At 37.8% G+C, this 25,364-nt stretch overlaps 1 protein-coding gene and 1 pseudogene across 5 annotated transcripts in view; one reads left to right on the top strand and one right to left on the bottom strand.

Moving 5' to 3' along the window:
* SPAG9 (sperm associated antigen 9) overlaps nucleotides 1–25,364 on the bottom strand; it is a 129,022-nt gene that overhangs the window by 87,004 nt on the left and 16,654 nt on the right. For 3 of the 5 annotated variants that reach the window (XM_027034130.2, XM_027034132.2, XM_053211939.1), the window contains one exon: nucleotides 8,313–8,433. In XM_027034130.2, coding sequence (XP_026889931.1) covers nucleotides 8,313–8,433 — 121 coding nt within the window. Of the gene's footprint in view, nucleotides 1–374; nucleotides 456–8,312; nucleotides 8,434–25,364 lie in introns of those variants that run through there. The other 2 variants (XM_053211940.1, XM_053211938.1) reach the window with 2 other exon arrangements.
* Nucleotides 19,594–19,694, top strand: LOC113592766 (uncharacterized; annotated as a pseudogene).

Raw genomic sequence — 25,364 nt, 5'->3', positions numbered from 1 at the left:
AATCCTAAAGCCTTGTCATTTTATTCATCAAACTAGTCACAACCTGAGATTAAGAGGAAATAAACAAGATTCTGCTCATCCTTCCTACCCTAAAACAACAAATAAACTAATCTGCCATTTTTTAAAAAACTGGTAATATTCTGAAGAACAAATAAATCAAATGAATCAGGACATCTAAAAAGAAAAGGGGGGAGAGGGCAAGAAAATAGAAGAATCAAAAGACTAATCCAAAAATTTCCCCTTTTAATAGCTAATAGAGATAATTCAGCCTTGTTTTGAATGCTCTTTCTTTCTATCCATCTTTCCAAAGAGCAAGACGACATGATTAAGGCAGGAAGAGCCACCTGCTCTGCCTGCTCAAAATCAGAGCTTACCTCCTTAGATTGATGGCCTTTGCCAAGTTTGGAACACCTTCCATCTCTGTTGTCTTCTGCCCCATCAGACTGCTGATAGGCCTATGGGGGGAAGAAAGAGAAACAGACCTGCTAGAATGCCATATCCAACTCATTATTTGCCTTCTCAAAAGGAATCATCAGTTCTTACTATTCATGGAAGGCAGATAATCCAATGGTTATTTGGCCTCAAAAGATTGGCAATGGTCTTTCAGAAGCCTTTCCTTGAACAATTGAGCATCGGAAGTCTCAACAGGTAAGCAAGAATCAAATGCCGACTTAAGAGAAAACAAATCTCAGACAACCACACCAAAACAGTAATAAAAGCCTCTCCTCTGCCAACTACGTCCTATACCGTGTCTCTAAAATTCAAAAGACTTTCAGACAGATAGATGTTATTAATCAATGACAACATGAAATGCTAAAGAATTCTCATGAATTGATGATCCTATCCTAAAAACAGAGTAGAGTAACTTCAAAGAATCTCCATGGTAGAGATCTGACCTAGTCTCTGTCTTGAAGATGTTACCTAATCCATCCGCGTCCGAAAGGTGGCTACTCTCCTACCTAAAGTCTCTATGTAGGAAGAGTCCATGCTTTCCCCTAGCACACATTCCTATGTATCACCTTACCTTCAAGGTTAAGAAATACTTCCTCATGATCAACCAAAACCAACAAATATATTTTCTCTAATTTAACCTTCCAAAATTACAGAAAAACAACTTGGTATCTTCTTTACCTATACCTTTATATGTTTGAAGCAATCAAATCATTTTTTATTCTGTTCTCTAAGCTAAATCACCATAAATCCCTTCACCGTTAGTCATAAAATTAATTTTCTCTGAAACTTTAGCTCTGGATATTAATTATAAACTATAACCTTAAGCTTCTCAATAGACAACACTAGACTACAGAAATGAGAGAGTCCAAATACAGACAATGAAACATAAAACAGATCTGAAGACCACATAGGATATTACTTAATGAAGCAGAAGTAATAAAATGCTAGTGTTTGCATCAATTATCCTGTGCTTAATTTTCTACTTTCCCTCTCAGATATAGGCTCTTAAAAAAGAAACCCTTGTATAAAATTTATTAAACATGTAGAGGTTCTTAATATTGCAAAGAAGTAGATTTAAGCTAAATGAACTTAAAAAGTAGCTATTTAAAATATTTTTTAGTTTTTTATTATTTTTTATTGGGGGGGAGGGGGAGAGGGGAAAAAGAGAGAGAGAGAGAGAGAGAGAGAGAGAGAGACAGAGACTCTTAAGCAGGCTCCAAGTTCTGCATGGAGCCTGACGTGGGGCTCAATCCCACAACTCTGGGATCATGACCTGAGTCGAAATCAAGAACTAGAACTTTCAACCAACTGAGCCATTCAAATGCCCCAAAGTTAACTTAAAAAAAAAAACAAACAAACTTTCTGTATAGTGTATTCCTTTTTTTTTTTTTTTTTGTAAAGTTTACTTATTTATTTTTGAGAGAGAGAGAAAATCCCAAGCAGGCTCTGCGCTAGGGACGTGGGGCTCCATCTCATGCACTGTGAGAACATGACCTGAGCTGAAATCAAGAGTCAGACACTTAAGTGACTGAACCCACCCAGGCACTCCTTATTTTGCCATTTTTTTAAATCAGGAGATATAAAACTCCTAAAGCCGCCTTATTAAAAATCTGCTTTCAGCAAAAATACAAATCATCAGTTTTCTATTTTAATAATTGTAAAAATAATACAGAAGACATTGCCTAATGACAAGAAAAAAATTAAAGTGGAAAAGTGACTTATTACAATATTATTCAAATTCTCAGAATATTAACATTTACTGCCAATCACAAAGCCCAGGAAAGGCGCTAATAAAGCCTTTTCTTAACCTGAAGGCATTTTTTCTAAGTGATTTGAAAAACAGTGACAGAAAATATTTAGGCTCTTCTATCTATTAACTGGTATGAATCTATACCTGGTAACTTAAAAATGGTTTCTCTTTCTTCTGTGTTGTGAAAATTCTCAATTGACCATTCACATTATTAACAGACAGACCTGGCTTATGAATAATCCTCGAATTAGAAGTCTGTCCTAATCCTCTTATTCCTTTAAAATAAGAAAATATGTACATTAATAATTTTAATACCTCCCCATGCTTTCCACCTAGTATATGCTAATACTTATAAAGTGTTTTCCTTCCAATAATAATATATGTTTCAAGGTATTTGAAAGTAACTTATTAGACTATGATCTTGATACCAAATTTAAAAAACAAATGAATGTTATTTGGGGGGAGGAGGTGGAAAGAGATAAAGGTCAGAATAAAGCTCCACCACAAATGTCATCAATTATCCAAAAATCATTTTTCCATTTAATTTTTAAAAATAGGTTTGTATTCAAAGAAGGGAAGACCAGATTCAGAGAATACTTCCTAAGTAGCTTAAAATCACTGCCATCATCTCCACAATTCAAGGGAAAGTCACCTGTTATAAATTCAAGGAGCTTAAGGGAAACAGTTTTCTCAAGAGAGAATCAAACAATAAATGATTCCATATCAGCTCTGTGTGTTAATATGTTGCAAATAATGAGTCAAAGTCATAAGTTATGATGAACAAAATGAAATATGCTACTAAACCTTACTTCTCCAATTCTGTTCATATTAAAAATGACCAAACACTATTATAAATCAAGAACCACTAAAATATTCCTCTTCCTTGCCCTGCGTCCTTAAATATATTCTAAGAAAATTACCAAAAGATAAAGAAACCTATAGGTTTGAAAAAATATTTACTCCAATATGATTCACTACACTGGAAAAAGTGTCCAACTAGCCAACAGAAATTTGCTTTAGTTTACCTGTATTTATTTTTACCCTGATTCATTCTTTCATTCCACAAAGGATTTGAGATAGCTTATAAGAATATATCCTAACAATTCATTATAAGTGTGTAAAATACAGATAAAAAAAAAAAGAAACAATTTAAAAATGCCAACCAGGTAAGGTCCAACAAACTAGTCCTTATGGTTGCACTTCTAAGTTTGTTCTGAGTTTCCAGAAGCCAAGGTAAAAAAACAAAGTGGCCATTAAATAATTCTCACTAGAATAAAGGAGAAAACATAGTTCTCCAGAGAAAACAAGAATTGATAATAGATGGCATAGCTTCTGGATGATGGGTGTAGGCACACATTTAAAAAAGAATAAAGATTATACAAGAGAAACATGACAGAGTTAAGGAAAAGATACAAAATTATACATACACTCTAACTGAAGTGATATAAAAACATAGCACATATGGGAAAAGACTAGATGGTCACATACAGCCCTTCCCCCCACGATATGGAGTTCTTTGACTGCAATGACCGTATTACATTCTTCTGTACCACAAACATACTCTTCTGTACCAAGCTAAATGCCAGGCATACAGTAGTATGATATTTTTAACTATCTATATTTACTTGGCTCATTTAACGTAATATTTGGCTTACAAGACAGAAGTACTCAATATACAAAAGAACTAACGAATATAAAGTATTTTGTGATGAAGAACCCATTATGCCACATCTTGAATAGCAAGGCCAATTATAGACTCCTTGCATAGTTGTCAAGAACCAACAGGCCTTTCTCAACCCACAATTTCATTTTTCCACTCCATATATGTTTCTGATTCTTCCTTAAGGCTCACAAGACATTAACTACAAAGAAGCATTATTGTTACTCCCAGATAAGAAATCATATAAAGTGGCATTTTAAAAAATGCTTTATTCATGTTGGAAAAACCAAAACATATCCTACATAGTTCAAATTTTGAAAAGAGAGCAACTAGAAATCTCCAAAATTAAACATGACCACAAAACTGTAACAAAATTTTTATAGATTCAACTTCTCAACATTGTGAAATCATACCACAACCTGAGAGATTCCATGCTATCAAAAGCCGTAAAGTATGTCCTTTAATTCAGTTCCTATTTCTTGATGTTTTCTTGTTTCTCAAAAGCAAGTGACTACAACCAAAATTTCCCCTTTTAATACAGGAAGTAATCTTCAAAGCAGAACTTGGGACTTTCATTGTGGCTACTTTTTAAAGAGGATATGTGTCCTAAAACATATTAATCACAAGTGACAGAGAGTCTCTAAAATTAAAGACTCTTAACATACAAATATAAACATAGAAATTAGACAAGATACTGCTATCATATTGCATGCAAAAAATGGCACTAAACAGAAAAAAATTGCACCCATCCCTCCTCTATTATAAATATCATTATCAGTAATTTCTGTGGCCTTAAGTTTTTATTACAGATGTTAGAAACACAAAAAATACACTCAAAACTGAAAGTTTAAGACAATACAAATATATATTGCATTACAGTAACTGTAACAATCACGATATATTCTTTTAAAAACTGATAAGATTAAGTAGTCTGGATATTCTGTTGCCTATCATACAAAAAAGTATTCATATACTCTTTTACGTACACTGGTTTACATTTGTTTTCATCTTTTTTTTTTTAAGTTTATTTATTTTGACAAAGAGAGATGCACGAGTGAGGTGGGGGCACAGAGAGATGGAGAGAGAGAATCCCAAGCAGGCTCCATGCCATCAGTGCAGAGCCCAACAGAGGGCTCAATCTTGTGAACCATGAGATCATGACCTGAGCCAAAATCAAGGGTCGGACGCTTAACCGACTGAGCCAGCCAGGCACCTGTTTTCATCTTTTAAAAAACATATTTCCCGTCCTGGTTTTCCAAAAGGGTAGGGAACTGGTGATACTTAAAGATTATCTCCTATCAGAGATCTAGGCCAAAGCCTACAAACTTTAAGTTATAAGATGAATACATTCTTAGATCTCACATATCACATGGTGACTACAGTTAATAATATTGCAGTATATATTTGGATTTTTAAGAGACTAACTCTTAAGCATTCTCACCACAAAAATTAAAATTAAAAAAAACATAATTCTCAGGTGACGGATTTGTTAACTTGATTGTGAGAGTCCTTTTCTAACGTATACGTATATCAAGTTGTCACACTGCACCCTTGAAATATATACCATCTTATTTGTCAGTTACATCTCAATAAGTCGGGAAGGGTAAAAATATAAATGAAAAGATTACCTCCTACCACCACCTTTTTTTAAAAATAAGGAGCTTTGACTCATTTAGAGATCGGCAGGAGAGGAAAACTAAGAGCGTAAAATGAAAAAACATTCAAATTATTTTCCTCCCCTAATTTTTTTCAAATATTTAAATGTGGTAAAATAAAGTCTTGGAAGAAAATTTTAAAATACACTAAGATTTCATATTATACCCCGTTAAAGCTTAAAGAAAAAACAGAAGGAAGAGAGAAGAAAGCAACCAGATGCAAAAGAAAAATATTCCAAGATATCAAAGGAAAAGGGAGGAGACAAGCATTAATAAAACATGACTCATTAAAGCCTCAGCACACAAGCCAAGAGATCTAGTGTTACAAGCTTTGTGCATCTGAACGGTCAATTTTGATTAACCACAGTTACAAGTTCTTTTTAACTGTTATTTAGACACCAAGATTTATTTCAAACTGGGATAAACTCCCAGGGAGAGAATTTCTTGGTGGGATATTACATTATTAATGAAATTAAATAATAAAGTTTCAGATTAAATTTAGCTCAAAGACCACATCTACTTGAAGAATTTCTTCATCACTTGCCTAGAGAATTAGCAATTATTTTTTAAATGATACCTTATTTTTTTAATTACTTTAAATTAAGATGGAAAACACTAGTAATCAGTACTTCTCAGAGAGAAATGAGAAGAAAGATACCACCCAGCATGACAATTCCAAAAAAGTTGGATATGATTCACTGGACTGGATAACAAATCTTAGTTAAGAGATTGCTTATTTTATTTATATTTACTAGAAAGGAACAGGAAGCAGGTTTTTGAAATTTTAGTAATTAAAGGGATAAAGTGTATGTGAAAAAAATTAGTAATTTATGCCATTTAGGTACTTTTGTGAAAAAAGTAGCAGTATTTCCTTTGAACGTAAGAAAAATGCTTCAGGGGAATTCTTCCTATAATATCTCCCTTATCATTCGAACAGATTACTTACTGTATAAAAGGATTCTAGACAAGAAGTTCCTTTCTAGGTCTTAATCCAAAATTTGGAACTCTTCAGGAATCAAGAGGAAAATACAGTAAGTAGAACAATGAGGTTGTCAACTGTGCCTTTAGTGTCTGGCTCTAAAATACAATACAATCTCTGATATAAAACACAATCACGTTAGGATTAAAATATTATCTCAACAGCTAATTTTTCTTCTTCTTTAACTAGAGAATGCTCAGCTCTTGAAATGTACCAAAAGCTTGCAACTGCCACAAGACTTTCTCTAGAGGAGTGGTACTCAGCAATGTAACTCCAGTAATATATTTGTTAGTGTATGCACTGTGGAGTCCATCATCCAGCTCTCTAAGACCTTAAATTCCTGAAGTAATTTATTCTGTTCCATTCCATTCCATTCCATTCCATTCCATTCCATTCCATTCCATTCTATTGCATTCCAATCCATTCCAATTCATTCCAATCCATTCCAATCCATTCTTTTCTATTCTAAGAAGGCTCTGCATGCAATCTGGGGCTTGAACTCACAACTGGCTTACAAGAGCCAGTCTTGATCACACTCTGAGCCAGTCAGGCGCCTACCCCCCTTAAATTTCTACAGTGGAATCACAGAAGTCATTCGATACATTCAATGTGAAAAAAGGAAAAGATAGGGCCCTCTAGGTATCTACAAGCCTAAAAGTACAAAGAGAAGACATATGGCTCATTTTGTCTCACTGTAATTGGCTTCTGTAACCAAACATCCACTGGCTCCCTTCTATGACATCTGCTTAACAGCCATGTCAGTTCTCCTTGAATTCTACAATGATTGAACTCCAGATTCCAAGCGATTCAGGATTTAGCTCTATTAGGCCATTCCAGAATGCTAGAAGAAGCAGTCAGTTATCACAGTCCAAGCCTGGTAGTCAGTGAGGTTCAGCCACCACGAATTCCTGTCCTTGACAGCAGGTGTCACTATGTAGCCTTAATGGTTGATGTAGGAAGAACTATGGGCCACCTCTCACTCCCAAGGATTCTGAGAGTTTACAGTGCTGGGAGGGAAAACTGGAGAGCTCCTCTGCCTGCCCAAATCAAACATGAAAATAGGCCATCAAGTTTCTCCCCATTTCTTTTTCTAATTTTGACTTAATTAGGTCCACTTTCATTAGCCAAAAAGAGAAATCATCCTCGGAGTTTGAAACAATAGTTATTTTTAAATCAAAACTAAGATAAAATTGTACTTAAAAATGAAATAATTCTGAAAAATGATATTCTGTTCCTTTAAACTCCCTCGGTTTTCCACTAGAAAAGAACAAAATGAAGAAGTCAGTATTTTTTTTTTAAGTAAACTCTGTGCCCAAAGTGGGGCCTGAACTCACGACCCCGAGATTAAGAGTCACATGCCCTACCAAGTCAGCCAGATGCCCCCAGATGTCAGTAATTCTATTACACACACTTCAGAGCTAGAGTTTTTGTCACATTTTTAAATTTCAAAGCAATACAGAAAGCAATGGCACTTTGTGTAATTGATCAAAATCAGAAGAAATGATCCACATGCACACACATCAGAATCCTGAATAATGGATATAGTATAATGTTAACCACCAACAAAGGCTCAGAGCTAAATTGAAGAAGAGAGTCTTAAATGTATCTTTGATTTAGTCATTTCTGTAGACATCAGTACCATGTGAAAATGTGAACAAAAAAGGACTAAGCCTAGCTTCCAGGTCTCACTCTTCAGCCTGGGATGACAATTCCAAGCATATACTTGGAACACCAGTCAAATGTCAAGATGAGTCATTGCACTATTAGAGCCCACTCTTTAATGTGCAATTACAGAGGAGAAGTATTTTTACTTACTCTGGTCAGCATAGTTTTTTGCTTTGAGTTCAAGTTGTCTTGTTTGAGATTCTAAAGATTCCACTCGGGTCTGTAAATCCTTTTTTTCCTGTTCTTGAGAGTCTTCAAATTCAATGAATTTCTAATAGAAAAAGAAAAGTATTATTTTCATTAGAGAAATGAAAATTTTTTAACATTGTCAATTCCTGTGTTGTTGGTATCAAGAATCACAATTAGGCATTAACTACCCAGAAAGATCTCAGAATCAGGAACTTAGGTTGATTTTTAGTTTCTCTATAAAAACATCCAAATATAGAAGCAAAAAGATGACACAGTAGTTTATGAAGTGCTTCCACTTCATATCATTGGCATTCCAAAGAAAATACACACATCCTACTCCAAATTTATGAATACTTTAACTAGCATATTTGCATATTCACAAGTTAAAGACATAATTTTTTACATATTGCTGTACAGAACATGTGCAACAAATGGAGAACTATAAAATGATGATGTGTCAATAAATATTTGTTCAATTGTTTAATGATTCTAGATTACCTGAACTATGGAGTTTCAATTCCTGAGAAAAAGAGAACTCACTAGAAATAACTTCACCAAAAATTCAATTTACTGAAACTGTTCTTGTCAAGATTATCACTAAATCTCAGTCTCTTCATCTTAATTCTTCTATCAGTATCATTTGACATCTGATCACTCACTCCTTAAAACTTTTTTTTTTTTTTTTTTAATTTGGCTTCCAGGACTTTGTTTTCCTTCTACTTTACTGGTGGTTCCTTCTTGGTCTTCTTTGTTGGTTCTTTCTGTTCTCCCCAATTTCTTAACATTCACAAGGTCCGTCCTTGGATAACTTTTTCTCTTCGTTGTTTACTCTTATTCTCTGATGATCTCATCCAGTTCCATGGCTAACTATACTAACTATATGCTGACAACCTCCAAATTTCTAGTCCAGTCTCTAGCCTAGACCTCAATTCCAGATTTACATGTCCAACTGCCTACTGAACAACTTCATCTGAATGTCTAATAAGCATCTTAACCTCAACATGTCAAAGCTTGCTCCTCTTGGTGTTAGCTAGCTCCTTTAATTACTGTGGTCAATTGTTCAGGCTCAAAACTTGAGTCAGCTTTGAGTCTTCTCTTTCTCTAACACCTCATATCCAATCCATTAGCAAATCTACCTTCAGATCCAACTACTTTTCATCATCACCACCATCAGCGTGGTCTGTGCTACCATTATCTATTGCCTGGATTAAGGCCACAGCAACTGCCTCCTAGCCAATGTCCTCACTTCCACCGTTGCCCCTACAACACATTCTCAACACAGTAGTGAGAGTGAACTTTTAACAAGTAAGTCAGATGGGGCGCCTGGCTGGCTCAGTTGGTAGAGCATTCAACTCTTGATGTCAGGGTCTTGAGTTCAAGCCCCATGTTGGGTGTAGAGATTACTTTACAAAATGAATAAATACTTTTTAAAAAAGGGGGGTAAGTCAGATCAGTTTACTCCTCTGCTCAAAATCCTGAGATTACTTACGTTCTACCAAAATCTTTACCATAGCTTCCCATGACCAACACAATCTACATCATCCTCTTCTACTCTTCCTCTCCCCACCCCACCTCCCTCACAGTCTAGTTCAAGCTTCCCTGAAGAACCTTTGCAGCTGCTTCCTACAGTCTGGAATCTCTTCCTCCACATATCCAATTGGCTTGCTCCCTCCTCACCTCCTTAACATCTTTGTTCAAATGTCACCTTCTTACTAAGATTTTCCACGTGGTATTTAAAACTGCAGTTACCCAGTCCCTACTTACCTCTCTGCTTTTCTTCTCTCCAGCACTTACTCTCATCTAACATACTATAAATTTCGGTAATTATTTATTATCTGCTTTGCCTCACTAGAATGTAGACTCCATGAGGGTAGGGATTTTTGTTTTCTTTGCTGTTGTATTCCCGGTACAAAGAATGATGACAGCTCAAATATTTGTTAAAGAAATGAACAAACAAAAAATGAACAAACAAAAAAAACAAATTTGTTTTTAAAACAAATTTTAAAAAAACTTTCAGAGTAAAAAACTGAAGCCCCTATAGAAAAATATAGAGTTCACAAGAAAACTTAGATATCACTAAATACACCCTAGTTTTAATATGAAATTTCTTGTTCATTACTTGCTTTATCTGTCCTGAAACTTTTCAGTCACTATAGTGGACACTGTTTTTTGTCTGCACACATTGCCCTCCTTTGTAACTTCTCTCCAGTTCCACGCTAACTCTATTCAGTCCATATAATTTAATTGGTGAGGACTCCATCTCCCTAGAGGTGGGCATATGACTTGAGCCAGACAGGTCATTCTTCTCCAGGATACCTGCCAGTTATTAGAAAGAATACTACCTCTTTTCCTCTGGAATCACAAACTCTTAAGAATTTATTAGCAGGCTTAAGCTGCAGAGGGACATCTTTTTTCCAACATACGGAAAGAACGAGCCTGAGAAATGAAGCCAATATAAAGAAAAACAAAGAGCAAGGAGGAATAAAATCCTAATTAAAGGTACTATTTGAGTCCTAGATTCAGTAGTTCTTGGAGCCAGCATTTTCCAGTCGTTTTTATTTTTTCAGTTACATAACCCAATGCATTCCTATTTTACGTAAGCTTATTTGAGATGGTTTCTAGGATAAGAAACTGAAAGAACCCTAACATACTCATCTACTTTCCCTCAAGAGCCATTTGATTTCCTTATATTAGAGAACATTTTCCTGATCTTTGGACGTTTGAAACCTATAACCTCGGAAACATTGGTTCTTAATCATCCAGAGGTCCACAGACCCATTTGGTATGTTTCCCCAGAAAAAATGCCTGCATCCAACCCGAGTTCTGCCTATTTTTTCTCAGAGACTCAGGGAGCCCTTAAGTCCTTCCACAAACCACACATTTAGCACCCATGCCCTATACATTTTATTAACATATTCCATATTTGTGAGGCTTCTGGGAAGCCTCAAACCACCATTGCTTACTTTTCCAGAATACTAACCCAAAGATGACCCTAAGTAAAAGGGGTAAAAGTTTCAGTAAATGTAAGACAAGAGGCAACTGGACAAATCAATCATTCATTCATTCATTCATTCATTCATTCAAAAAATGTCTCCTATCTACTCTGTGCCGGGCACATGGAACATGACTGTGATTACCACACTATCCCTGCCTTCAGAAGGTGTTCACTGGCTACAAACTGAATGCAAACAGGAGATATAAAGGTTATGTCGAACAGAAAATCAATAGCTATACAATAGGATATTGCTGATGAAGTCTGTATAAATTATTTCAACATTTTGCCAGAGGACACAAGCAAAGACTAAGAATTCATAAGAAAAAGTAATTATTTTTTGGCCTGCTTTGAAAATGATGCTCCCATGGCTAACTGAACTGCTATATCTGGGTTAAGTAAGCAGAAACTTTAGGCTTCTTTTGTGCTATGGATAAAAGGCTGTTTTAAAGAACAGACAGTAGACCTGAAATCATTATTGCACTATATGCTAATTTGGATGTAAATTTACAAAAATAAAATTAATTTAAAAAAAAAGAACATACAGTAGATGTTTACCAAGTAACATTTAAAATGATGTGCTACTGGGCACCTGGGTGGCTCAGTCGGTTAAGTGTTTGACTTTGGCTCAGGTCATGATCTTGCAGTTTGTGAGTTTGAGCCCCGCATCGGGCTCTGTGCTGACAGCTCAGAGCCTGGAGCCTGCTTCAGATTCTGTGTCTCCTCCTCCCTCTGTCTCTCCCTGTCTCTCAATAATAAATAAACGTTAAGAAAAAAATTTTTTAATGATGTGCTACTGAACTTCTAACAAAAATCTTTACCACTAACAGATTGGTAGTTGCCAGGAGCAGGGGGTAGGGGTAGGGGAAAATGGGTGAAGGTGGTCAAAGGGCACAAACTTCAGTTACAAGATGAGTAAGTTCTGGGGATGTAATGTACAGAACGGTGATTATAGATAACACCACTGAACTATACATTTGAAAGTCACTAAAAGAAGATTTTGTAAGTTCTCACCACAAAAACAAAAACTAATTATGTGACATGATGTTAACTAACCTTACTTGTGGTAATCATTTTGCAATATATACATATCTCAAATCATTATAGGGTTGCCTGGGTGGCTCAGTGGGTTGGGCATCTGGCTCTTCGTTTCAGCTCAGGTCATGATCTCACGGTTGGTGGGATCGAGCTCCGTGTCGGGCTCTGAGCTGACAGCTCAGAATCCTGCATAGGATTCTCTCCCCCTCTCTCTGCTGCTCCCAGGCTCACCCTCGCTCGCTCTCTTAAAATAAATAAATAAACATTTTTTAAAAATTCATTACACTGTACACCTTAACCTTCCACAATGTTATACATCAATTATTTCTCAATAAAGCTGGAAAAAAAAAAAGCCTTACTACTATTCTGCCTATTCAGAACCTCTGATAGAAGAAACATCATCATGAACACACAGCTTCATGTTTGCTTTGTTTCTTAGCGACCCAGTTTGGCTACAGAAGGGCATGAATAATCCATAACTGTTTAGCAGTCACTACACTACTATCTGCTTACTGTACAAGCATTATTTACACCTACCTAGATGATTCATGTTTCAATATTGTTCACATTTTTTTATGACTACTGAGGCTTTATATCTATACCACCTCAAGTAAATACAGCAAAAGAAAAAAAAAGAGATTACCCCCCCCCCCCCAAAATGACGTGACAGTTCACGGACTGGCAGGGCTATGTATCTCCAAATGTAAATCTCTTGTTTCTGCAGTTTCCCTTCACAGGAAGGGACTGGCAATAATGAAAATATTGCAAAGCAAATACATAATGCCAGTCCTTTCCTTCAAGCAAATTAAAACATAAACTTAGTACAAAACGAACTACCATCTCTCACAAGGGTGTATATGTTTGTTTTCTCTCTTATTCTAAACAGCAGATCCTAAATTAAGCTTTTTGGAATCATGAACTCCTTGGAGAATCTTATGAAAATAGATCCTTTCCTCAGGAACACAAATATATGAAATATAAAACTACGCAAACTTAGTGCATCTTCAAGGTCTACAAGAAATCAAGAATGATTTTCCACCATTTATAAAAACAGTGAATGTTGATTTCTTTTAAAATCATCTTTTAAAATTCTCTCTGTTCATAAAAGTCCCAATTTTAAATGTGTTATTATATCTTGGTTTGGAAATGTACATCTGCCATCCTCATTTAAAATACTAATGATGGGGGCAGGGGAACGCCTGGGTGGCTCAGTCGGGTAAGCACCCGACTTCAGCTCAGGTCATGATCTCACGGTTTGTGAGTTCAAGCCCCACAGGGGGCTCTCTGCTGTCCTTGCCGAGCCCACCGTCTCTCTCTCTCTCTCTCTCTGCCCCTCCCCCACGCTCGCGCACGCTCTCTCTCTTTCTCTCTCAAAAATAAAGAAACATTATAAACAAACGAACAAACATACTGATTAAAAATTGAAAAAAAAAAGAGAAGTATAAAATGGGGGACTAACTTGATACGAGAGACTATGGGAAAACCTTCCTGAGACATTTGAGCTGAGACCTGAAAGATAAATAAAAGTTCATCAAGCAAAGAGAGGCTGAAAGAAACCAAGGGCATCCAGAATGGCCAAGCTCAAAGACAAGTTAAAGAGGATGGCTGGAGATGAGGCTGGACAATTAAGGACCAAATCCTACAGGACCTTGCAGAATACTGGATCATATCAGAGATACTGAACTCCACTCCTCCTTTGGAAAGCTCAGTGTGAGACCATATGGGAAATTCAATGGAGGGAGCTGAGGGAGTTTGAGAGGAGAACCAGGGTGTGTAAAGGGAGAGAGACCAAAGGTCACCACAATAGTCCAAATGAGAGAGGATTATGAACAGTGGCAGGGAGAATGGAGACAAGGATGAATTCAAGATAATTTGTTGGAGGGAAAATATACACAATTGGTGACTGAAAGAACGTAAGGGAGAAGAGAGAAGGAAAAATGAGGAAAGAAGACCGATTTCCAGCTTAACCAATGATGGAGCTGGTAATATTGCTTATCTGAAATAAACAAAGCTACAATAGCCAAATTATGGAAACAGCCTCACTGTCCATCAATTGAAGAATGGATAAAGAAGATGTGGCATATATGTATACACTGGAATATTACTCAGCCATAAAAAAAAAATGAAATCTTGCCATCTGCAACAATGTGGATGGAGGTAGAGAATATAATGCTCAGTGAAGCAAGTCAGAGAAAGACAAATACCATATGAATTTACTCATATGTGGAATTTAAGAAACAAAATGAGCAAAGGGAAAAAGAGAGAGAGGCAAACAGAGAAACAGACTTGGTAACACTTGTGATGAACACCGGGTCATATATGGAAATGTCGAATCATTATATTGTACACCTGAAATTAATATTAAACTGTACGTTAACTGGAATTTAAGTAAAAACTAAAACAGCAAAGGAAGTAGGTAAAAGTTAATATAATACAATTGATATATATTTTTTTAATGTTTATTTCTGAGAGACAGACAGAGCATGAGCGGGGGAGGAGTAGAGACAGAGGGAAACACAGAATCTGAAGCAGGCTCCAGGCTGTCACCACAGAGCCTGACTTGGGGCCCAAACACATGAACCGCGAGATCATGACCTGAGCTAAAGTCAGATGCTTAACCAACTAAGTCACCAGGTGCCCGTAAAATTGATTTTTTTAAAATTGATTAAGGCAACTGCCCCTTGGGATTTTTATCTGTAAATAAGTTATCTCATTATTTGGAGTGTAACTAGCACAACCCACCTGCAGGTTAGCAATATGGATCACAGGCTTTAAAGAATGTATGAGAGCGGTGTTATTTTTCATATATTCTTTAAGGACTTTGTTATATGTAGTATGATCCTAAATTTATATACTGGAGGAATAAATAAGCAAAAGAAAAGATGTGGAAGCATATATTAAAATGCTCATAGTGGCTATTTAGCAGTGGTGGGATTAACAGTGATTTTATCTTTTTTAATAGCCCTTATCCTTAAGTAGCCTAAAGTTGCATTGTTTGTTGGGGTTTTTTTTTGTACAATAAATATGTATTATTTACATATTTTAAAAGAATAAAGGAAAGTGGAAAAACACGTACTGAAGGCCTATACCTCCTCAATGGTAGTGAAGCTAAACATGAACCTTCATTTACATTTCAGATTAGAAAAGTTGCCAAATTAAACATTAATATTACTGCTTAACTAACCAAAAATGATTATGGGTGTTTTTCTAAATACAATTAATCAAAACCATACTCTGAAATAGGATACTGAGAGAGGAAAATCAGTGTGAAGGGAGAATTCCACTTTAATTATATAATTTAATTATATGCCATGATCTTACACTAGATCTGTTGAAGTCGAAAGCTACAATACAGGGTGGAGTATGTCAGCACTAGGATATAGAAGTGTGGATCCATCCCAGAAAGACTCTAAAAAGAATGTAGAAAATAGATTCATTTTATAGATATCATTCTTTCCTATAAAGGTACTTACAAGAGAGTTCCAGTTACAACTAGATTTCCTTTTATCAACCCAAATCTGCATCTAATGCTGTATTTTTACAGGACTTGAGGCTTTATCCCAGCCGGAGACATTTTGAAGGAGGGGGCGGGGAAAGTAAGTACATGCTCAAAAACAAAGTAAATGGATACTAAAAAGAAGCCTATTGGCAGGGTGCCTGGGTGGCTCACTTCGATTAAGTGACTTTGACTCTGGTCATGATCTCAAGGTTCATAGGTTCGAGCCCCGTGTCGGGCTCTGTGCTGACCGCTCAGAGCCTGGAGCCTGCTTCAGATTCAGTCTCCCTCTCTCTCTGCCCCCTTCCCTGCTTGCACTCTGTCTCTCTCTGTCTCTTTCTCTCTCCCAAACATAAACAGTATATATTATTTTAAAAATAGAAGCCTATGGGCATTCATAATTGATTAAGTGTGACTTTACTTCTTGCCAGTGGAATAACTTCATGAAGCTGGTCTGCCTCCACTACATTTAGCAAATGCTGGGGTTAGGGCAATATCAAAATCAAGGCAGGAGAAGGGCAGTTTTTCAAATTACAAAAGCATCCAACCCTGGAAAACTCTAGCTACTCCCCTCCAGCACGGGAGTCTGTCAGAGCCACTCAGGTATGTTGCTATGGAGTACACATCCCTCCCTTCACCCCTTTTTGTCTCCCTCTTTATGTCCTCTGTCACCAACACACTTCTTTAAAAAAGTGTGCGGTGGGGAGAGTAAGAGCCCATGCATACATGGCTTTTTTTTTTAGCATGTATGATAAATCCCTCTTCACTAGATACCCTTTGCCCCTCTCAATTACTAATCAGCCAACAACACTGACATTAACTTCAGACAGAACTCTCCTGAGAGCAACTAGACACTGTTAAAAAAAAAAAAACAAAAAACAAAACAAAACAAAACAAAAACTCCATAGACAATACAGACTTATGTTAGGATCTAAAAAGAATAAGCTTTGTGATGAAGCAAAATGGTTTCAAGTCCAGATGGCCTATAGGGGCTGTTTTTCTCCACTGTTGTGGAGAAAAAAACAAATGAATACTTTGAAAAGCTAAGCTTACCAAGTTTAAAAAAAAAAACAAAAACAAAAAACCCTAGAGACTGTTCCTAATTGGAGTAAAGATTCAAGAGCCAAAAAAAGAAAAGCCCTTAAAAATAGTAACTTTGAGGGGCACCTGGGTGGCTCAGTTGGTTGAGTGACCGACTTCAGCTCAGGTCATGATCTCACAGGTCGTGAGTTTAAGCCCCACGTTGGGCTCTGTGCTGACAGCTCAGAGCCTGGGGCCTGCTTCAGATTCTGTCTCCCTCTCTCTCTGCTCCTCCCCCACTCATGCTCTGTCTCTCTCTGTCTCAGAAATAAATAAACATTTTAAAAAATATATTTGCTGGGGCACCTGGGTGGCTCAGTCGGTTCAGCGTCCGACTTCAGCTCAGGTCACGATCTCGCGGTCCGCGAGTTCGAGCCCCGCATCGGGCTCTGGGCTGATGGCTCAGAGCCTGGAGCCTGCTTCTGATTCTGTGTCTCCCTCTCTCTCTGCCCCTCTCCCGTTCATGCTGTGTCTTTCTCTGTCTCAAAAATAAAAAAACGTTAAAAATAAATAAATAAATAAATAAATAAATAACCGACCACATATTTAAAAAAAAAATATATATATATATATTTGTTTGGGGTGCCTGGGTGGCTCAGTCAGTTGAGCAACCGACTTCGGCTCAGGTCATGATCTCGCAGTTCATGAGTTCAAGCCTCACGCTGGACTCTGGCTGACAGCTCAGAGCCTGGAGCCTGCAGCCTGCTTCGGATTCTGTCTCCCTCTCTCTCTCTGCTCCTCCCCTGCTCGCACTCTGTCTCTCTCTCTCTCTCTCTCTCAAAACTAAAAATAAATAAAATAAAATAATTTTTAAAAACTATTTTTATGAGACAACTGAGAAATGTGTATACTGATTAAACATTAAATATTATTAAGAAATCATTTATTGGGCACCTGAGTGGCTTAGTTAGTTAAGCGTCCAACTCTTGATTTTGGTTCAGGTCATACATGAGCTCATGGTTTGTGAGACTGAGCCTCTCTCTGTCCTCTCCCCTGCCTCTCAAAATGAATAAATAAACTTTAAAAAAAAGGAATAATTTGGGACACCTGGGTGGCTCCATCAGTTGAGTGTCCGACTTCAGCCCAGGTCATGATCTCACAGTTCGTGAGTTGGAGCCCCACGTCGGGCTCTGTGCTGAAAGCTCAGAGCCTGGAGACTGCCCCTGCTCATGCTCTGTGTCTCTTTGTCTCTCAATAATAAATAAATGTTAAAAAATTTAAAAAAAATTTTTTTAATCAAATAAGTATGTACAAAGGCACATGTACAAGAATATTCATTGAAGCACTATTTGTAATAACAGCTAAAAACTGGAAGGTAATCCAATGTCCATCAACAGATAGGGGATAAATACATTATGACAGAGGCATATGATGAAAACTATGTAATTAGAGAGCTGGGGTGAGGATGGGGCTAAAATGGGGGAAAAGTGGAAGTCTAAAAGAACTAGTAAAAGTTAGTAGTAACATCCCTAATACATCCCCAGTGCCATCCCAGGGCACCCAGGTGGTTCTTCTGTCCACCTACACAGGAAGTGTGTTTTCAGAATAAACTCAGTAAGAGAGATGCTAGACAAGGAAATACCGGTAACAAGTAGGTGCCAAATGGAAAGAAATGAAGTAAGTAAAAATCTACATACCAAGTAGCAATACTGACCGTCCCCTTCCCATTCCTGCCCTCACCCAGATTCTCAAGTGACTCGGCTTCTCTATCACTCACTCCCCCTGAGAATATCTTTCCTTGGCAAAACTCAAATACCTCTGAGATATAAGACCATGGGATACTGAAATCTGGGTTCCCAGTAGGCAATAAACTGCTTCCAGATACACAAAGCTTCTGGCCCTCCTTTTTTTTAGTGCCTCACGCTTATAACATGAAGAGATAATTAAGGGTTATCAGGCACTTGAAGCTCAAACCTGAAAAAGAGACCAAAACTATCAGAAAAAAAAATGGGACTCTGAGGAAACAGACAAAACAGGGAACAAATGAAAACTATAATTAATATACTCAGAGACCAAAGAAAACTCACTGCATCCATGAAACCGGAACAGTATGCTATTTTTAGAAAGAGGTGGGGGCAGGGGAAGAACAAGAACAAGGAAGAGCTCTTAGAGATTATAAAAGTATGAACTGAAGAATAGAGCACTTTGGCCTATCTTTCGTGTACAAACTATACCTTAGGTAATTGAACAGTTGATAAGGGAGAAGTTCTCTTTTATAAGAAAATCAGGTAAAAATGCTGAAGGAAAAACTGAGTTAGAATAGCACCATTTCCCAATCCTTAATGAAATAATAGGGAATATCCAGTCACCATTCAGATTTTCCTGGTTATCTCATGAATGTTCATAGCCAGGATCCAAAGTCCCTACGTTGCATTTGGATGACACATCTCTTAGGACTCTTAAAGTACAGATTCCCCATGCTCACTTCAGCAGCACACATAAAACAGAGAGATAGGGGATGCCTGGGTGGCTCAGCCGGTTGAGCATCTGACTTCTGCTCCGGTATGATCTCACTGTCTGTGAGTTCGAGCCCCGCGTCGGGCTCTGTGCCGACAGCTCAGAGCCTAGAGCCTGCTTCAGATTCTGTGTCACCCTCTCTCTCTGCCCCTTCCCTGCTCATGTGCGCGCTCGCTCTCTCTCTCTCTCAAAAATAAAAATAAAATAGAAACATACAGAGAAAATTAGCATGGCTCTGTGCAAGGATGACACACAAATTTCTGAAGCATTCCATATATTTATGTTAACTGTACTGGAATTAAACTTTTTTTTAAATAAAATTGGGGCACCTGGGTGGCTCAGTTGGTTAAGCATCTAACTCTTGGTTTCAGCTCAGGTCATGATCTCACGGTTCATGAGATCAAGCCCCACATCAGGCTCTGCTGGCAGTACGGAGTCTGCTTGGGATCCTCTCCCTCCTTCCCTTTCTAATCTCCCCCTGCTCTCTTTCTCTCTCTCTCTCTCTCAAAATAAGTAAGTAAAACTTTAAAATAAAATTTAAAAATTAAGTACAGGGGCATCTCGGTGGCTCAGTCAGTTGAGCATCTAACTCTTGATTTCAGCTCAGGTCATGATCCCAGGGTCATGAGATCAAGCCCACCTTGGGCTCCACGTTGAGCATGGAGCCTGCTTGGGATTCTCTCACTCCCTCTGTCCCTTTCCCCTGCTCACACACTTACTTTCTCTCTCTCTCTCTCTCTCTCTCTCTCAAAATAAAAAAATTGGGGCACCTGGGTGGCTCAGTCAGTTAAGCTTCTGACTTCAGCTCAGATCATGATCTCACATTTAGTGGGTTGGAGCCCCATGTCGGGCTCTGTGCTGACAGCTCGGAGCCTGGAGCCTGCTTGGGATTCTGTGTCTCCCTCTCTCTCTGCCCCTCCCTCACTTGTATTCTGTCTCTCTCTCAAAAATAAACATTAAAAAGAATTTAATAAAAATAAATAAAATTAAAATTAAAAATTAAGTACAGGTTCCCCAGTGACGATCATATAAGGGAATACTATAAAGCCACTGTAAAGTATAATTTTGGTCTATCTAGTCATAGGTTGCTGCCAGTTATGAGTAAATGAAACTGAACAGGCAATTCACAGAAAAGGAAGGGAGAATAAATGTAAGAAAATATGCTCAACCACACTAGTGATCTGAGAAAAGCAAATTAAAACAAAAGCTTGTTTCACAAATATCAGATTAGAAACTAAAGCCAAAAAGTCTGAGTGTGTCAAGTGTTGGCAGATACAGGAAAGTAACTCTTACACACTCCCAGTTGGAATATAAATCACTACACCCCATTGACAAGTTCTGTGGCCATACCTAGTTAAGTTTACAAATATTCTAAAATCTGGCAGCTTATTTTAAAGTATGTATCTTTGAGAAGCTCTTACATGCCCACTGAATGTTACTACAGCAGAGTTTGTAGTACATAATGTGGTAATATATAACACAGGAAATAACTCAGAACTTTCATCAATAGAAGGATGGATAATGGCATACGGCACATTCATATGACGGTATGCACAGCAGTTAAAACAAAAGAACTAGATATATATGTATGTATCATCATAGACAGGTAAAAAAAAAAACAATGAATAAACAAACTATAAAATTATATGAAAATGTAATAATATTTAGGGAAAAAATACTTATCCCAAAAAAATCCCAAAGCAATACGGCACATAATTTATAGATGATCTGTAGAAAATGTCTAAAAAAAAAAAAAAAGATAAAATATACACCAAATTCATAGGTCACCTTTATTGTCCTTCCAGTACCACTGCCCTTCCAGAAGGTAACTTTACCTTTGTGTTTAATGTTCTGTATTTAAAAAAAAGTTTTTTTTAATGTTTATTTTTGAGAAGGATTGAGACAGAGTGTGAGCAGGAGAGGGGCAGAGAGAGAAGGAGACACAGAATCCCAAGCAGGCTCCAGACTGTGAGCTGTCAGCAGACAGCCCGATGCGGGGTTCAAACTCAAGAACCGCAAAATCATGACCTGAGCTGAAGTCAAACACACAACTGACTGAACCAGCCAGGTTCAGCCAATGTTCTGTATTTTTTATTTATGATAAGTATCTTAAGTAAAAATAAACAGCTATGGGTGCCTGGGTGGCTCAGTCTGTTTAGCTTCCAACTTCAGCTCAGGTCATGATCTCACAGTTCAGGAGTTGGAGCCCTGCATTGGGCTCTCTGAACCAAAATCAAGAGTCAGATGCTTGGGGCTCCTGGGTAGCTCAAGTCAGTTAAACGTCCAAATTTGGCTCAGGTCATGATCTCACAGTTTGTGGGGTTGAGCCCCACGTCATGCTCCTTGCTGACAGCTTGGAGCCTGCTTCAGGTTCTGTCTCCCTCTCTCTCTGCCCCTCCCCCACTCACAGTGTCTCTCTCTCTCTCTTTCTCAAAAGTAAATAAACATTAAAAAAATTTTTTTTAATCTTCAAGAATCCACAAAAAAATCTATTAGAATAAATAAACTCGGCAGGATAAAAGATCGATATACAAAAATCAAGTGTGCTTCTAAACACTTTCAATGATCAGAAAATGAAATTAAGCTGCAATTCAGTCAGCAGTGCATCTGACTCTTGATCTTGGGGTCATGAGTTCAAGCCCCACATTGGGGGTAGAGTTTACCTTTAAAATAATTATTTTTTTTAATGAAATTAAGGAAACAATTCCATTTACGATTGTATCAAAAAGAACTAAATGCCTAGACATAAATTTAACAAAAAAAAAGTAAAACTTTTATTCTAACAACAACAAAACATTGTTGAAAGAAACAAAATTTAAATAAATGGAAAGCCATCCCATGTTCATGAATCAGGAGACCTAATATTGGTAAGATGACAATAGTCCTCAAACTGATCTACAAATTCAACAAAGTCCCTATGAAAACCCAAGCTGCTCCTTTGCAGAAATTGACAAACTGACCCTAAAATTCATATGAAAATTAGGGGGACCCAGAATAACCAAAGTACTCTTTATTTTTGTTTTGTTTTGCTTTTACCAAAGTAATCTTTAAAAAGACCACAATTGGAGGACATGCTCCTCAATTTCAAAACTTATTACAAAATGACAGTAACCAGGGCCCCTGGGTGGCTCAGTTGGTTAAGCGGTCAACTTCAGCTCAGGTCATGATCTTACTGCTCATGGGTGGGTTCGAGCCCCGTGTTAGGTTCTGTGTCTACAGCTCAGAGCCTGGAGCCTGCTTCAGACTCTGTGTCTCCCTCTCTCTCGGCCCCTCCCCCGCTCACACTCTGTCTCTCTCAAAAATAAATAAGCATTAAAAAAAAAAAATGACAGTAACCACAACGGAGTGGTATTGGCTTAAGGACAGCTATATAGATCAAAAGGCTAGAATTAAGAGTCAAGAAATAAACCCTCAGATTTATGGTCAATTGTATTTCAACAAGGGTATCAAGAAAATTCAATGGGAAAAGAACAGTCTCATCAACAAATGCTACTGGGGGAACTGAATTTCCACACGCAAAGGAATTAATTTGAACTCCACATATAAAAAGTAACTCAATGGGGCACTGGATTTCAGCTCAGGTCATGATCTCATGGTCATGAGATCGAGCTCCCTGTGGGCTCTTGGGATTCTCTCTCTGCCCCTCCCCCGTTCATTTTCTCTCTCCCTCCCTCTCTCTCTCTCTCCCCTCTCTTCCCCCCCCCCCCCCCTTCTCTCTCAAAATAAATAACTCAAAGGCCAACTGGCTGGCTCGGAATAGCATCGAACTCTTGGTCTCAGGGTCGTGAGTTTGAGCCCCATGTTTCAAACAGAAACTGGAACCCTTTGCCAGGGTTTCTGGAGAGATTGGTCCATATATCCATTCAGACTACTGTTAATTTAGGGGCGCCTGGCTGGCTCAGTCCAAAGGGAGTGCGGCTCTTGATTTCAGGGTCATGAATTCAAGCCCCATATTGGGTGAAGAAATTACTTAAATAAACTTAGAAAAAATAAAGTAAAAAAAAAAAAAAACAAGTAAAAAGACAACCCACAGAATGGGAGAAAATATTAGCAAGTTATATATCTGATAAGAGACTTGTATATACATATAATGAAACATTATTCAGCCTTAAAAAGGAATGAAATTAGGATACATGCTACAGAGGGATGAGCCCTAAAAACATGCTAAGTGAAATGAGTCAGACACAAAAGGGCAAATATTTCCATTTACACCAAGTACCCAAAGTAGTCAAATTCATAAGAACAGAAAACAGAATGATAGTTGCCAGTGGCGAGAAGGGAGAACCAGGAACTACAGTTTCGTTGGTATGGAGTTTCAATTTCAGATGATGAAAAAGTTCTAGAGATGGAAGGAGCTTCCGGTTGCACAATGGGAATGTATTTAATACCACTGAATTATGCACTTAAAAGTGGTTAAAATGATAAATTTTATGTTATGTATATTTTATCACAATAAAAATTTTTAAGGAAAAAAATATGTTGACAACTATATAAAGTGAAATTTTCACAGAAAGAAAAAATCAGGTTAATCTAATTAAATACATGCAGTCTGTTGAGGGAACGAAAATTTTCTTTTTTAAAAAATGTTTATGTTTCTTGAGAGAGAGACAGAGCAAGCAGGAAAGAGGCAGAAAGAGAGGGAAACAGAGAATCCCAAGCAGGCTCTGAGCTGTCAGCACAGAGCCCAACGTGGGGCTTGAACCCACAAACTGTGAGATCATGACCTGAGCCAAAATCAAGAATCAGACACTTAACCAAATGAGCCACCCAGGAGCCCCAGAAATGAAAATTTTCAAAGTGAACAATATTAATACTATCAGTTGATTAGTATCACTAAGAAATGAAGTAGTCTTCATAACCATATTATTAAGAAAAAGCTGAAACACCAAAACATTTCTATCACAACTATCTTACTTTTTTAAAGTATATTCACTTATTTTTTGAGACAAAGAACATGTGAGTGGGAGAAAGACAGAGAAAGAAAGGGAGAGAGAAAATCCCAAGCAGGCTTGGCACTGTCCATGCAGAGCCTGACTCGGGGCTCGATCCCACAAACCATGAGATCACAACCTGAGCCGAAATCAAGAGATGGACACTTGGGGCACCTGGGTGGCTCGGTCGGCTGTTTGTCTTGACTCTTGGTTTCAGCTCAGGTCATGATCTCATAGTTTCATGAGTTTGAGCCCCACGTCAGTCTCTGCATGGAGCCTGCTTGGGATTTTGTAACCCCCTTTCTCTGCAAACCGCCCCCCCCCCCCATGGTGCTGTCACTGTCTTCTCAAAATAAATACATAAACTTAAAAAAAAAAAAAAGAGTTGGGACACTTAACTGACTGAGCCACCCAGGGGCCTCCCTGTTGATGAGGGAGCATAAGACAAGCTGAGGCCCAAGCACAAGCTAGCATTACCCACCTCCCACCAGGTGGGGTATGTGTGACCTTCCTCAGGCACTCCAGGCTGCCCAAGGACAAAGGAAACAACAGAAAACAAATGGTTAAACTGATAGAGTCTCAGTATACAAATATCTTAGTAAATGACACGAAAAAGGCAATCTTACCAATAGCCCAATCTCCAGAAACCTATAGACTCAGTTTCCTGGAGCCTCAGTATCACCCTCCCCTCCATAGTGATGTGGGGAACAAAGGCAAGAAGGAACTGGCAGACAAAATTAAGTTTCCTTATAACTTGCAGCCCACTGACAAATACTTAAGGCAGGCAGAGTGAAACATTTCTCCAGGAACTCCCTACTACCTTAATGTTAATGCTTCGCTAGAGGTAAAAACAACCTTGGCTTGACAATAGCCAGGCCTCCAGAAATCAGTGCATCTTGAGCATATGAAAATCTCTTTGGAAACTTCCCTTTTGACTTTACCTCCCCAAGCTCCACAGTATTTGGGGAGCCACTCTTCACCACTCCATCTGCCCTTGTGTCCTGTTCCATGCTTTAATA

This window comes from Acinonyx jubatus, chromosome E1, assembly GCF_027475565.1.
Source record: "Acinonyx jubatus isolate Ajub_Pintada_27869175 chromosome E1, VMU_Ajub_asm_v1.0, whole genome shotgun sequence".
Lineage (NCBI taxonomy): Eukaryota > Metazoa > Chordata > Mammalia > Carnivora > Felidae > Acinonyx > Acinonyx jubatus.
Note: the sequence above shows the minus strand (reverse complement) of the source record. Positions and strands in the feature narration are given on the sequence as shown.